General features: G+C 40.1%; 1 protein-coding gene across 1 annotated transcript in view; it reads left to right on the forward strand.

Moving 5' to 3' along the window:
- The first annotated feature begins 6,844 nt into the window (after positions 1–6,844).
- IL31RA (interleukin 31 receptor A) overlaps positions 6,845–16,471 on the forward strand; it is a 38,641-nt gene continuing 29,014 nt past the window's right edge. Inside the window, exons 1-3 of the mRNA XM_034440895.3 lie at positions 6,845–6,965; positions 13,351–13,439; positions 15,735–15,855. Of these exons, the coding sequence (XP_034296786.2) occupies positions 13,352–13,439; positions 15,735–15,855 (209 nt within the window). The 5' untranslated portion in view covers positions 6,845–6,965; position 13,351. The remainder of the gene's footprint in view (positions 6,966–13,350; positions 13,440–15,734; positions 15,856–16,471) is intronic.

Consider the following 16,471-nt stretch of genomic DNA (forward strand, 5'->3'; position numbering starts at 1 on the left):
TGTCCTGTGCTGTGGATTTTATAGAATTTAGCTCAATTCTGGCAGAGTGTTATTGGAAATTGTTGATTTAATAAATGTTTTTAGGATTACATGATATCAATTCTAGAAATACAAACTTCCTTACATTTACCAGCTTATTGATTCTGTAACCTAAACAACATACATAGCATTCACAAAGCAGAAGAGGTGTATTCAAGTCTATTTTGCTTTATCATGCTGGTTATTGTAAGCAAACTTATTTTCATTCTAGGTCAACAACTTTGCATAGGCCTAAATTGCTTTGTTGATAAGAACTATTCAGATACTTTTTAATAACTGGTAAGTTGAAGGCTACATTTTTGAAATAATATTGAGGAAATCTCCAGACAATTATTTGATGCACTGAAGTGGCTCACTACTGCAGTGAATTTTCCTTCTATTGATTCTTCAGGGACAGGTAATTTCTCAATAAATTGATGTATCTGAGGCAGAGCACTTGAAAGCGGTTTTTTCACATATATAAAAAGATGAAAATAGGCCGATGGAGAAGATTGGGAGTAATTGGTAACATGTAGAGTCATCTTTAAACAGTAAGTGGTCTGCTGGCCAGTTTAGGACTTGACAGTCTATCTTTTAATGAGAAGAGGAAGAGTATAATTCTGAAAAAAGAAATGGGAAGGTATTTTTCCTTTTCCAATCTTGGTTGAGAGTTCTCAGAAATAAAGATAATAAAGAATTTAGCTCATTGGTTTAGGAATTAAACCCAAAGCCCAAGGCATTTTATGACAACAGAAGCTAATGAGATTAAAGTTGGCAGGAAACCTCCAGGTAGCGAACAAGGTAGCCTTTATTTCTCCCCCCCCCTTTTTTTTTTTTAGTCCTACTTTGCTCAGTTTTGATTATTTTATATATCAAAACAATTTATTTGCTCAGGTTAATGATTACTAACTTTGGTACGTTTTCAGTGAAACACTTAACTCTTAAAGTTTCTTAGGTTGCTTTTTACTCCAGAGATTTTGTATTTAGCACTATATACCCCAGACAAATATGAATCTGGTTAAGGGAAAATCTGGAAATAGTTCTTTGAAAAATGTATTCCTGGATAATGGGAATTTATTATTCTGTTTCACACCAATACCACTAAATTAAAGAATGGAGGTAATGTGACTACTTGCCAGGTAGAATTTTGAGGCCATACCCAAGCAATCTGGAATTTTGGTGGATGACTATGGTTGGAGATTTAAAAGGGATCTGAAATGTTTGGGTCCCCTGAAAGATAAGCTTCAGCTGTGATACAACTTGGACACCTTTGGCTGTGGTTAGCATGACCAATGAGATGGAGTTACAGATATTTTAGAGAACTGGTTTCCCTATTAAAGAGTTAAGCATTTTTTTAAAAAAAGTATGGATTGTATCATGGAGTATTCAGCGTTTGGATATGAAAGTTTGTGTGTTATTTCATTAGATTGCTTATCTTTTTTCAGTTTGTGGATGAAATAAAGATGGTTAGCATGGGCACCTATTGGGAGCAGAACCAGTGTGGAAACAGCATTACAGTTCATGGATGGGTAGATCTTGTTGAAATAATCTGAGAAGTGATCTGATTTGCAAAGGAATGGTAAGCAAGGCCGGCTGGTGCAGGAATGGGTGCAATTGGCACACAAGATGGACATGTGCAAAGCCCCTCCTATGCATGGCTGCTACCTTAAGCAGGAGCTGAGAACATAGGACCCCCAGATTATGCAGAACCAGTTCTGAAGGGTGGGGGGATACAAACTCCAGAGCCAGTGGTGGAAAACCTCTGAAATCAGGTTGAGAAGATCTAAAACCCATAATCACTCAGGTCTTGCTAGGGTTAAACCAAAGCCTGTTTCTCCCCAATCCAGGCTCCCATAACCCACAGACGCTTTACAGTGGCACTTGATATACCCCCATAGCGTGGCTCATGTCCTGGATTGCACAGAGTTCAGGCCCTGGGTCCTTGACTGATGTTATGTAATGCCAGGTCGGTAATTAATAAAGCCCCCCTCCTTTGTGATCTTATTATGGAGGGGGGTGCAGACCTGGCTGGGATTACGGAGACCTGGTTGGGCCAGGAGGGGGGGGTTCCCCTCGTTGAAATGTGCCCTCCAGGCTTCCATGCATTTCATCAGCCGAGGGCTCTGGGGAGCGGTGTGGGGGTAGCGGCAATTATTAGAGAAAGTCTTTGTCTGAGGGAGGCCACTGTTCCTCAGATAGCCGGATGTGAGTCACTTCTTGTGAAGTGGGGTCATGGGGTGCAGATGGGTTTGCTGACTATGTACCTGGCTCCCTGCCACATGGCAGTGACCCTGCCTGAGCTACTCAATGTGATAGCTGGGGTGGCGGTTGATACCATTAGCAGAAGCATGTGCTTGTCATATTCCTTACCCTGGGTTTCAACCCAGGACAGAGCTGTTAAATGGTAACTTAATATTTTAAAAAAAAACCCCAAAGGAAAACAATAATTTTATATATAGACGGTCCTTGAATTATGGTAATTGGGACCAGAATTTTCATTACTAAATGATGTCATAAAACGACATGTGACTGCATTGTTTAGTGATGGCAATCCTGGCCTTTCCTATGGCAGCCATAAACAAATCACACCAGTCGATAAGCAATGATGCACCTTAATCTAAGCCACTCCCATCTTGGTCCCTCCCAGCCCTGAGCTTCAATAAGAGAAGGGATTGCTATCTTTTCCCTCCCCCTCCTTACCTCCCACTCCCATCTCTGCCCTTTTGGCTGCCCTGCGCTCCACTGCTTCTGTTGGCCCTGCAGCCCTCTGCTCCACTGGCCCTGCTTTTGGAAGCATCTCAAAAATGGTTTGCACAATTAAGAGAACAGCTGGTGTGTGACTTTCTGCTGTTTAGAAGGCCTCCAAAGCATTGTAAGAAAGGCAAGGCTAGCCATTGGTGTGCTGGCACAGCTAGCAACTGCCTTGCATAGAGCCAGGCTTGGTCCTCATTGTCAGCAACAAAAGAGTGAAAATCAGCTGAGGGCAGCAGACCTGGTGGATTGCAAGGTGGCAGAGGTGGCTCTAACTTTGTGTATGGCAATGGAGTGTCTGGTCACAGTGTGGGGCTTGAAGCAGCATTCCTTCCTTGATGACAATGACACTGGGACTGAGCAAGAGGCCCGAAACCAATGGCGGCCAGCTGAGACTTTGAGGGCCCTAGACCGGGGGTGAAATGCTACCAATTCACACTGGTTCAGGCTAATCGGTAGTGATAAAAACTACAGGTTCAGGCGAACCGGTAGTAAAAAAACCCAACAGTTTTGGACAAACTTAGTTAAAAAAGCTACCGGTTCAGGCGAACTGGTAGTTAGCTATCGGTTTGGGCGAACTGGTAATTTAAAAAACTGGTATTTCCAACGATCAGCTGTGCAGTGGGATTTAGTTTTGCTAGAAAGCAGGAAATCCTGCTTTCTAACAAAGCTAAATAGTGTGCCAAAGCTGATCCCTTGCTTCCACTTACCTTCCCGAGCCTCCTTTTGGCGTGTACTGCACATGTGCATGTGCGCAGTGCACGTTTGGTGCGCACTGCATTCATGTACACTGCATATTCATGCGCACAGCATGCATTTGGCGCAAAGCACGCATGTATGGCCAGCGAACTGGTAACAAATCAGTTCAGATTTCACCACTGCCCTGGATCTCTACTTCAACTGGGGCATTGTGCTACTAAGGATCACCATTGTACAGGGCAGTCAAAAGGGCAGAGATGGGGGCTGCAGATAAGCAGTAGGGAGAGTTGAAGTGCCCATGCAGTCATGAGGCAGGATGCCAAGTGCACAAATTTTGACCACATAACCTCTGGGATGCTGCAACAGACAGAACTTTGAAGAGTGGGCAAAGGTACCATTTATTCAGTGCTTGGTCACTAAATGGTCATGATGGCTACTTATACACACGGACTCTGCATATTGCAATTTACACTGTAAGAAGAAAATTGATATGGATGCAATTCTTGTGCCTTATCCGTTATCGGGCGTTGGCGATCATGTTGGCGACCCTATTTTTATCAACAGGTGCACAAAGAAGTGCTGCTGAGTTTTGTCCAAACCAGTTCCTTAGATTTTAAAGCTATGATGATGTTCTTCTGCCTGGACTTCGTTTGCCTTCATTTTTTTTCCTGGAGGATTAAGTGAAGTATGCTGTATTTTTCTAGGTGTCACATCACATGTCCAAAATAGTCTAACTTTTGCTTTTTTTATGGTTTTGTTGATTTCCTTTGGCTTTCCCAGGTGGTTTATCACTTCATTTCTAATTTTGTCAACCTAGCTTATACATAACACTTGCCTGTAAATCCACATTCATCCACATTTCAAATACTTTTGGATGCAATGCCCAAAGGTATCTAATCACATTCTGTGAAAAAATGTTATTTTTGTTTTGACAGTATTTTGAAATTTATATAAATAATTGTACAAACTCTTGTTAGCAGTAATGAAATTATATCATTCCGCCATATCATTTTATTTAATTTTGCCTCAGTGTACCGTACAAACTTGGTTGTTACAGTTTAGTGTATCATGTGCATCCAGTTGATGACAAAAATAAGATTTATACATAATTCAGTCTAAAGTCAAAAACCTTGGAAATCAATTATCCATCCATCCATCCATCCATCCATCCATCCATCCATCCATGGTACATTAATGTAATCCCTCGACTAACCTGGCCCCATGCCATGCAGGGTTTTAAGGTTCAAAACCAGTATCTTAATTTAAACTTGGAAGCAGATGCAGCTCATGAAGCTGATGTAATGTGTGCCATTCTAGGAGCACAGATAACAGTCTGTGCCACTGCTTTTTGCACTAATTGAAGCTTCCAGATACTCTTTAAGGGGAGCCCCAATTAGAATGCATTACAATAGTCTATTCAGAAGGTGACTAGGGCATGATTAAAGCCTCCTAATCAAAGAAGCAATCCACATATTAGTTTATTTTGTATATCCAGTGTAACATCATTTTCCATTTCATTCTTTTAGGTTGTCATGATTAAAGCCTCCTAATCAAAGAAGCAATCCACATATTAGTTTATTTTGTATATCCAGTGTAGCATCATTTTCCATTTCATTCTTCTAGGTTGTCATTTTTAAATCCACTTTCAGATCAGACTCAAATCTTGTCAAATAAAACTTATTCCTTTTCCATAACATCTTTTAAACAGAATCTATCTATAGAGGCAGAAACTCTTAAAATTAATTTTTGGGTCTATTGTTCAAAAACATCTTTCAATCTGTATTAGGATAAAATATTTCTGAGTTTTGAGAGCTGAATGTTTGAGAAACACTGCTGTAGGAAGGATATTGCAACATCTGTGCTGATATAAAAGAATATAGAGGGTTTGTCCCGCTTTTGTGCCTAGATAGTGTTTTCTATCAATTTGTATTAACCAGACATTGAACTGATTGGCCTATGCTTTTCCTTGGGTTCCTTTTTAAAAATTAAATGTTACATTCGCTATCTCCTGTTTTCTGACTCAGTCCCAAGTCCCATATCTTTTTCTAGCAGGGCAGCAATGTCACTTTTCAATATTTGAATCTTCCAGTGGATGCCATCAAGACTTAAAAGTCAGTAGACTTTTCAATGATTCTCTAAAAGGATGCAAACGACCAGCTGTCTGCAAGGAATATAAATCCTTCCATTTCCCACCATCCTGTCAGAGTTGAAGAAGCTTCTTGGATGAGAAGCAAAAATGTCTTCAAAGAAAAACCAAGAAAGTCCTGGTGGTGCAGTGGACTAAACTACTGTTAAAGTAGTATTTAGCTGCCAGCTGCCTGCAATTACTGCAAGTTCAATTCTCACCAGGCTCAAGGTTGACTCAGCCTTCCATCCTTCCAAGGTAGGTAAAATGAGGACCCGGTTTGTGAGGGCAATAAGCTGACTTTGTATAAAATAGAACACCGCTGGGGGGGGGGGGGCAAAAGCCCTACTAAGCAGGTATATACAAAAGTATGGAGGCTATTGCTTAAAAGCATTGTAAGCCGCCCTGAGTCTCCGGAGAAGGGCGGCATATAAATCAAACTAATAAATAAATAAATCCAATTGCCTCCTGAAAAAGCACCTTTGGGAAAACCATCAAGACTTTGTGGACTTCTCATAGTACAACCTCTGAAATGTCTTAGCACGTCTATCTTTGGTGAAGCATCTGAAGCCTCTCTGGGTTTTTGCATGCAGCCAGATACATTCGAGTCATTTCTGAGAACTTTCCCGGGCCGAAAACCTGTGAACCGAAGGCCGTTCACAGCTGGCCCGCACATTGTGGGCAACGATGATGAAACCAGGCCCCGATTTCCCCGAAGTTTAATGACGGGAAAAAGCGCTTGGAAGAAGCGGAAAAAACAGGCGGCTCCTCGCAAGGTTGAGCCCAGAGGCGGAACTTCAGCCGTGGTGGGAAAGTCTCACATTTGAGGCTTAGTCATTTCGCCTGTCGTCTGAGAAAAGTGAAGCCGGCTCCTGCGGTGGTTGGAGGTGAGCAGCCGAAATCGGGACGGTAACTGGTGACGGATGGCTATCCGGGCGCTGAGTGTGTGTGTGTGTGTGTATGTGTGATCTTTCACCTGAGTCTTGCAGTTTTCTTACGCGTCCGGCAAGCGAAGCAAGTGCGCTTGTGCGCCCCGAACTCTTAATAGCGCGCAGAGAAAGCGACCTCCCCCACCCCATTTTGACTCTCAGCTCTTCCAAATAATTCTTGCTCACTTCCTGCCTGTTGCTTAACGCGCCACCACCGAGCCAGCCTCCTCCTCCCCCCTCCCCCCGTCTTTTCTTCCGATTCCCCTTTTCTTGCACGATCCCTTTCTGCATATTTTTTCCCTCAGCTTCTTGTTCAAGTTCTCTGGAATTCAAGTTCCCTCGAATATCACCTCTTTCGGAGAAACGGAACTCCAATCTCTTCTCCCTTCTTCTACCTCCTCCTCCTCCTCCTGGACTCAGCCGAGAAAGCCTTTTCCCAGAAGGTGCTCCAAGTTAAATTGTAATGTTGGGAAAGCCTTGCATCTCTTCATCTGGGCGTTTGAAGCGATAGCAAATTTAGGACAGCCTGCCCGTTTCCTTTCAAGGTTGGGTTCTTGATGAATCTTCTGAGGAGGAGAAGGAGGAGAAACCCTCTAAAATCTTTTAAAATTGTAGCCCAAAAGATATTTTTGAAAAATGAAAATGAAAACTTACCTCTAGCTTTGTTCTGAGTTGCCCAAGGTGTGGGTGGGTGGGTGTGTATGTGTGCCTATGTGTGCGCCTGGGCTCACACCCATCTGACTGTCCCTCCTTGGATTTTTCAATTGGATGCATTGCGCAAATTTGAAACGGGGAATTCATTTGGGAAGAATTGGACTGTATTCATGGGTGGGAATTTTGGGAATTATAGGTAGTTCTTGATTTACTGCCATTCGTGTAGTGACGGAAGTTACAGTGATGGGACTGTTTTTCGTATTTAGGATCCATCCCCATGGATGAAAATTTGGGCACTTGTAAACTGGCATATATTTATGACAGTTGCATTATCCTAAAGACACATGATCAGCATTTGTAACTTTCCCATCCAGTTCCCAACAAGCGAAGTCAACGGAGGAAGTAGGGGGGAAGCCAGATTCATTCAATGATGCTATGTTTCAGTTAACAACTGCAGTGACTCTTAACAACTGTTGCAAAAAGGTTGTAAAATGGGGTAAATCAGCAGCTGCCTGGAGCGGGAGGCCAGATTCAGTTTTAATGATGGCATGTTTCAGTTAACTGCAGTGACTCTCTTAACAATTGTTGCAAAAAGGTTGTAAAATGGAGTAAAACTCGATCAGCACCTGCCTTGCTTAGCAATGGAAATTTGGGGCTCCCTTGTGATCATAAGTCGAGGACTTTCTGCATAGTCCAGTACAGCTGGAGGCCCTTTCTGTAGAAGAAGGTGCTGTAAGAGATTCTTCTGAAGTTGTTTGCATATTCCATTAATTTGGCAATTCATTTTTTTAACAATTCAAATAATTTTAAGGCCATCCCAGGTCAACTCAAGAATCAACAAATAAGGTATAACCTTTTATCCAGCATTTCCCAATACTATTTATTTCAATAAAAAGCAGCATTTTAAAAAATGTTTAAGTTCTCCAGAAGAATTTATTGAATTGCAGAGTGCGCAGTGGCATTTAGTATTCTGTATTACAGTTGGAGGGAAAGCAGGCACATTAAATCATTTTATAAAGTCAGTATAAATCTTGTACAGGTAGTCCTCAACTTACAACAGTTCACTTAGTGACCATTCAAAGTTACAACAGCGCTGAAAAAAGTGACATGACCATTTTTCAGACTTATGATCGTTGCAGCATCCCCATGGTCACGCGATTTACATTCAGATGATTGACAACTGACTCACATTTATGACGGTTGCAGTGTCCTGGAATCATGTGATCCTCTATTGCGACCTTCTGACAAGCAAAGACAATGGGGAAACCAGATTCACTTAACAATCATGTTACTAATTTAAGAACTGCAGCGATTTGCTTAATAAATATGGTGAGAAAAGTCGTAAAATGGGGCAAAACCCACTTAACAAATTTCTCACTTAGCAACATAAATTTTCGGCTCAATTGCAGTCGTAAGTCAAGGACTATCTGTACTGTGCATGCAATCATTTTCTATTATTTTTTTTTCTTTTTCTCTTTGAAAGTATTTACCCATCTATCAACAAATAGGTAGCAGAACCGATAACTAGATTTGGAAGTGTATTACAATTATTTGATGAGTATTCGACATGTAAATGGGACAAATATTTCAACTCATATTTATATTAATCAATTACCTCACTCTCTGCCAGCAGAAACTTATAAAAACAAGTGACAGCACAGAGTTTTGCTATATCAACCCAGCTACAAGTCTACTCAAAGTTAGGTCATACAAAACTCAGTCTCTTATGAGGGAGTTTCCTTCAAGTAGAACTTAAAGTTGAGGAACAAGACTCCCCTCCCCCCCAAAACAACAACAACAACAACCAGCAATGACTGTGGAATCTGCTTGAGCCAGCACAAAGCCATGTCACTGATGATTTGTGGAAGACATGAATGCAGAACTTTATGCTCAATCCAATCCCAGCCCACCACAAAAGCAGCTTCTATCCATCTTTTCCTGCTTGGCTTCCAAAGGAATGTTTTTCCTTTTGGCTGACACAACATAGGTCCAGCAGTTTGTAGTGTAGCCTTTGGAGATCAGCTTGGCCTCTCCTGCCCCAGTTGTCCCTGAAGGTCCTATGAGTGCAGCCCCTAGTCCCTGCCCCTGATTTTCAGGACCAGTAGGGGAGCTAGGGACTTGCACTAGGTAAAAGTCATCCTTCCCATTTCTCTGGGCAAGCCCTGGATGGAGATAAGTGGCCCACCATTCTTCCAGAGTGAAAAAACAAACAAATGAAAAACACCCTCACTTCCCCATGATAAAGCAGGGACAGTTTTACTGCTGAGGTCCCATAACAGAATCTTCAAGCTAAGGATGCCCACATCCTTCATAAAAATCCCCAAACATTATTTATTTCTAGTACAAAAAGACCTACTTTCCGCATAGTCTCTGTAATTCTGGGGAATTAGGTCTTTTTGTACTAGAAATAAATAATGTTTGAGGATTTTTCTAAAGTTTTCCATATGCTGAAAAGCATATAAAATCAGCCCTTTATTAAACTATGTCTGAACTTGGTAGCTAAAACAATTCTTTCTAGCTAGCAGAAATATAAGAAATATAATAAAAGTCCTATGAGTTTTTTCATTAAACTAGCTTGTCCTTTTTTATACAGGAAAAGGGAAAGGGCATATTAAAAGGGGCTCCTATAAACATCCAAATTTTGTCCTAGAATTAAAATTACTATTAGTTTAAAACAGTGTTCTTCAAACTTGGCAGTTTTAAGATGTGTGTTTTCATTTTGGATGTGGAATTTGTTTTTTTTAAAACATATTATATTTACAAATAGATGACTTTGGTGATTTCTTATATCCAATTTGAGTTCCTTTTAAAGTGAAATTTGACTTATTTGCTGATATCATTTTATGATGTTCTATTAAGAGGAGAATCTCAGTAAACTTTTCTTTCCATTTCCTAGATACTACTACTACTGCTGCTCTAATGGGGAAATATTTTATATTACAATTTTGTAACATAAATATGTACACCTAGTAAAACATATTATTTGAGATAAACTGCTTAGGTAATTTCTGCACTGTTACCAAAGTTCAATGCAAAGAAGTTGAAATAATTTGGCACAATATTACAAGTGGCATACCATGGTTTGTTTTCATGTGGCAAATTAGTATTGTAAATTATGGTTATAATTATAAAGTTAAGTAAGAGATTATAAAGTAAAAACTGTAATGATTCTGATTTGAAATTATAATTTAATGTAATAATTATAGCCGTTCCATTTCTGGAAGACACCGCATAATTAAGTAATTCCAGAAGTCTTAAAGGTAAAGGTAAAGGTTCCCCTTGCACATATGTGCTAGTCGTTCTCGACTCTACAGGACGGTGCTCACCTGCGTTTCAAAGCCGAAGAGCCAGCGCTGTCTGAAGACGTCTCTGTGGTCATGTGGCCGGCATGACTAAACGCCAAAGGGCCACGGAACGCTGTTACCTTCCCACCAAAGGTGGTCCCTATTTTTCTACTTGCATTTTATATGTGCTTTCAAACTGCTAGGTTGGCAGAAACTGGGACATGTAACGGGAGCTCACTCCATTACGCGGCACTAGGGATTCAGAAGTCTTACACTGTATTAATATCAATTCATTTTATTTGGATTGTCTCCAAATAAAGGATTTGGAGACAATACACCTTCTGAAAGAGGTGGAGAAAAACTGTCTGAAAAAGGACAAAGGGACCGAGGCTTCTTAAGAGAAAATAAAATAGTGTTTCCTGCATATATTTTCTAAGAAAAATCAGTCCCTAAGAGTATTGTTTTGTTTACTCATGACTATAAACATCAGTATTACTCTAAGAACTGAAGGGCAGTGAAAACAAGGAGAGATTATTATTAGCAATTGAAGCCCACATAAAATGTTCTAACTGTTGGACAGAATTTCTGCAAGTTGCATTAATTAACGTGACCTCAGTATGTTCTAATAACCTGTAGAAAGTTCTATTTATTGATTTTGGAAATATGAATTTTTAATTGAATTATCTCCAAAGCAGCTTGTGAAAGCAAGTCATTAAAAAACACTCACAAACTCTAATACCCTATCCACTTTTGCAGCTCCAGAACAATTTGCGTAGAGCTTTCAAACTTAAAAAAAATCTGGAAAAAAAATAGCTCTTTCATATGATACAAGGTTCTTTATGATGTCTTCTGATACTTATCATGTATAGACAAGTTATATTGAAGAGTGCTACTGCCAATTCTCTACCACCCCAAAGTACAAGTAATTGTAACTGGTAAGTCAGGCCCATGGGGGAGTATTTGAAGACTGAATAAGGACTCATTGTAGATAAGGGCTGAATGTGGGGAAAAAAGCTTCTTTCAATAACAAGCTGTGTAAAATTAAAAGTTTTGGGGCAAGAATAGAATAGAGTAGAATAGAATAACAGAGTTGAAAAGGACTTGGAGGTCTTCTAGTCTAACTCCCTGCTTAGGCAGGAAACCCTATACCACTTCAGACAAATGGTTATCCAATCTCTTCTTAAAAACTTCCAGTGTTGGAGCATTTTGTTGGAGCAATCATCTTTGTGGCTCTTCTCTGCACTCTTTCTCTAGTCTCAACATCTTTTTTACATCGTGGTAAACAAAACTGGATGCAGTATTCCAAGTGTGGTCTTAACAAGGCATTATAAAGTGGTATTGACACTTCACATGATCTTGATTTTGCTCTGTTTATGCAGCCTAGAACTGTATTGGCTTTTTTGCACACTGCTGGATCATATTTAAGTGATTGTCCACTAGGACTCCAAGATCCCTCTCACAGTCACCGCTATTGAGCAAGGTACCACATATACTGTACCTGTGCATTTTGTTTTTCTTGCCTAAGTGTAGAATTTTACTTTTTTCACCATTGAATTTCATTTTGTTAGATAGCGCCCATTGTTCAAGTCTGTCAAGATCCTTCTGTATCTTAAGCCTATCTTCCGGAGGGTTGGCTATTCCTGCTAGCTTGTTGTCATCTGCAAATTTGATGAGTTCCCCATCTATCCCCTTGTCAAAATCATTGATGAAGATGTTGAAGAGTACTGGGCCTAAAACAGAGCCCTGGGGCACCCCATTGCATACCTCCCTCCATGTAGATGTAGTTCCATTGAGGACTACACGTTGAGTGTGGTTGGTCAGCTAGTTACGAATCCATCTGGTGGTGATGTTATCTAACCTATATTTTTCTATTTTATCTATTTTGCCTATAATTTTTCATTATTAAATTCTTACTGTTTCTTTTTTTCTTGGGCAGAACCTTAAATAGTGTGCCTTAATGTTGAAGGAAGAAGGATAAGTGATATTCTTGATGCCATGTTATTACTGGCCATTTCCATGTAATTTATCATTTGTACATATGTTGTGGCATGTAATGATGTGTGGCTTCTGTAAGACTGCCTTGAGTTATTTATAAAAAATAATAAAGGAGGAATTAAAGAAATCTAAACATGTCAACTAAGAAGTAAAATCAGAAGTTCTGTTTTCAGATAAAAGGACAGCAACCATGACAATATCTTGATTCAAGCTATATATAATTAAATCTACTGTTACCTAATGACTCACCTATACAATAATACATTCATCTTTAAATGTTCTATAAGATCATAGGAAGCAGGTTTTATTCCTGTGAAGAAGATCAATTCATAATCAGAGCTCTTTTTCAGATTCTAGCCTTGAAATACATGGTATTAATAACAAGTTATTATCTTGCAGGAAAGTGAGGCACAATGTTTATTGTTCCCTCCCACTTGTCATAATTTCAAATTCAATTAAGATGTTTAACTGTATATTTAATCATATTTAATAAAATACTGTATGTAGTGAATATTACAGGAGAATTATTCCAACCTACGAATAAGAAATTGAGGTGAGGGGATTGGAACAATTGTGGTGTATTGTATGCATATAGAATACTATCTTATATTTTATGTGATTGTTATATATAAACTTGGTCTGTTGTGTGGATGTTTGGGTGGTTTAGGGGTGGGGAATTGTGGTGGGTGCGAGTGTGTTTGGGGATTGTTATGTGTGTTCGACCTGGTCTTTGGGTGTTAAGTGAATTTTGTTGTATGGGTATACTGTGTATACACATACAATGACAATAAAGTTACTATTATTAAATGCTTAGGTTTTATGAATTCAATAGGCAGAGAACTACTAACATTTTGTGCAAAAAAATCTAACAAGAAAACCTTATATTTTATTACAGAATGTCCAGCCTTTGCAAAATGAGCCAAATTAAAGGATTCTTTTTTGTGCTTTGGAACTTGACAGTACTTTGCAAATTCTGCTTAAATGGTAAATTGAATCTTTTATGTGTTTCTTACCATTGGGTTGCAATGCTAAATAAATTTGCAGAAAACGATTACATTTAATTTTTATTTAATTTTTAGAACTGTTAGGATCAGGTAGTATAAAAGTTGGTGGTATTTCTTTCTAGCAATGATTGAGGCTAATAACACAGATAGTCCTTGACTTATGACACAGTTGTGATTGGAATTTTAGTCATAAATCATTGCGGTCATAAGTCGAGGCATCACATGAGCAGACTCAACTTTTTCTACTGTTTTATGGCGGTCATAAGTGCAAGGTCCCTCTCCCAAATAGGCAGTTTTGCCATTAACCAACTGGTTGTAAGTCAAGGACTACCTGTATAGGTAGTCCTTGTATAGCCCTTGTGTTCCAAATGTTCAAAGCTGCAACAGTGCTGAGAAAAAAATAATAATTTCACAACCAAGGCCTTAACAGTGTGACTTTCAGTCACATGTTCACCATTATAGTCACTCAGTGTGTTTTTGTCCTGTGCCTGATGTGGTCTTTTTCTCCCATCCTCACTCGCAGAGTGGCAAGATTGCTTAAACACTGATGGTTTCCTGAGTTGTTTTTCTTTAAAGCCCAGCACTTCCCCAAAAGTTTCCAACTGCAGATTAACAAGATCAACTCTGTGGCCTTAGTTAGCCCCAGCTGTACTTGTAATTGACAAGACTATTTGGTATCATACCACTTAGAAGGCTTTGTCTGCCTTCTAAGTGGCTTGGGAACATGCAGTAGATAGGCCAGGGGTCGGCAACCTTAAAAACTCAAAAAGCCACAAAGGTCGTAACCAGAAGCCCCTTTTCAATTCTGGAGCTGACTGGAAGTCCAGTTCCCCCATAATAGTCTCCTCCTAGAGCGGTGTCCTTTTTCCTCTGCTGACTGGAAGTCGGTTCCCCCACCATAGAGTCTCATCCTAGCGTGGCCTCCTTTTTCCTCTATCTGTCCTAACCGAAAGCCCTATCAATTGTGGAGCCAACCAGCAACAAGGAGCCGCAGCAGAGGGATGAAAGAGCCACATGCGGCTCCAGAGCTGCAGGTTGCTGACCCCTGAGGTAGGCCAACAGCCGGCACTAGTGCATTCCTTTGGATGTGTATTTCTCATTGTGTGCCTGCTTATTTTATTTTTATTTTTTTTGTAACCCCTTCCTCTCAAATGAATGTAAATACATTCATTAATTCCCCTCTGGCAAATTGTCCCAGGACCCAAGTGAACATTTCAAAGGAGGGGGAAAGGAGAAAAGAAAGCCTAATTGGATGTCATGTGATTTTCCATTTAAGGATCGGATCACTTAACAACTGAGTTGCAGGTCCCATTTGAGGTTGCTAAACAAGGACTGCCTTAAACAGTTTAAATTTTGCAATTTTATTCAATTGAATCCCTGGTAAAGGCTAAGAATATTTTTGATATTTGGAATTTGTTTCTTGGAGCTAATTGGGGCAGAAGGAAGATTTTCATTGGCACAGTGAAAAATGTTTTTGTGTGTGTATCCTTTGTTCTGTATGTCATTTATCCTCTTTAACAGAATACAGATAAATCTTGATATCCAAAGATAATTCAAAGCTGATAGACGTGGAACAATATTATTTCCTAATAAAAACGGTGGGGTTATAGTAGGAGTTACAGTATAATGTAAAAGCTAGTCATATTTATTTTAAAAAGCTCTCCCTTTAGAAATGAAAGGTGCCAGTGTGAAGTAATGGTTAAAAACTAGAACTGAAGAGGCTCCCCTCAGTCATGGAAACTGACAGACTGGCTTTGGGTCACTCCTTTTCTGTAGCTCAGGGCTGTCAAACTTGCGGCCCACAGGCCAAATGTATCACATGCTGGCCATGCCCAGGCCTGGTTTAGCAAAGGGGAAAAAAGTCACGATATGTCACGTGACGCCATCGTGACGATGCAAGTTTGACACCCCTGCTCTAGCTGAACACCACAGCATGGGTGAAATCTACTTACCTTCCTTACCGGTTTGGAAGCACATGCACATGCGCAGAAGGTAAAAATCACATTACTTCCTGGTTAAAACCAGGAAGTAATGACACCTGGGCGGATGGGTGGGGCTCCTCCATTGCTACCGGCTCGCCAAACCACTGGCCAAGATTGCTACCGGATCGGGCGTTCCAGTCTGATCCGGGAGCATTTCACCCCTGCCTCACAGGTTATTGTTTGAAAATAAAATGAGGAAAATAACTCAGGGAAATACTTTTAGCATTTAGAGGACCGTAAAGCAATTAAATAATGCCTGATGACAGTTTTTCTTTTGTTCTACTGAATTACAGCTTTGCCACAGAAACCTGAAAACATTTCTTGCATTTATTATTACAATGACGATCTTAATTGTAGCTGGGCTTCTGGAAGAGAAATACCCAATGGTACAAACTGCAGTGTTACCATAGTCAGGTAAGTGGCAATTGGATGGTGATCATGGGGTGGAATCAACTAATGACCATCATCTATACCAGGGGTTTCCAACCTTGGCAACTTTAAGACTTGTGGACTTCAACTCCCAGAACTCCTCAGCCAGCGAAGTTTCGCTGGCTGAGGAATTCTGGGAGTTGAAGTCCACAAGTCTTAAAGTTGCCAAGGTTGGAGACCCCTGATCTATACAGTGTAGAGATTATTCATTTGAGAGTTTGCCTTTTCTCTGTTGCTGCTGCCTGTCCTGCAAGGTCAAAGAGAATTGGCATGCTCCAGGTCCCATTCATTAAACAATGTCATCTGATGAGACTCAGGAGGTGCATTTTCTGTCAGAGAGGCTGCTTTATGGAACATATCTTCCCAGATATGTGACGATTGAAAGCTTGCTGTCCGTTAACTTTGCCTTGGAGACCTGATTCTTTTCCCAGACTTTGGGCTGGGCTGAATGTAGACTTCTTCTGGGAGGGCTTTACAAGTTATGCAGATGTTTGGTCCCCTGAGATGTCCATCTTTCTTTTATTGGCTCTTATCTAGCCTACCACTGCAGCCAAACATTGCTTTTAAGTTTTGCACAACCTATTACTGTATATAATATAAT

This window comes from Pantherophis guttatus, chromosome 2 (assembly GCF_059756535.1).
Source record: "Pantherophis guttatus breed Tessera chromosome 2, ASM5975653v1, whole genome shotgun sequence".
Lineage (NCBI taxonomy): Eukaryota > Metazoa > Chordata > Lepidosauria > Squamata > Colubridae > Pantherophis > Pantherophis guttatus.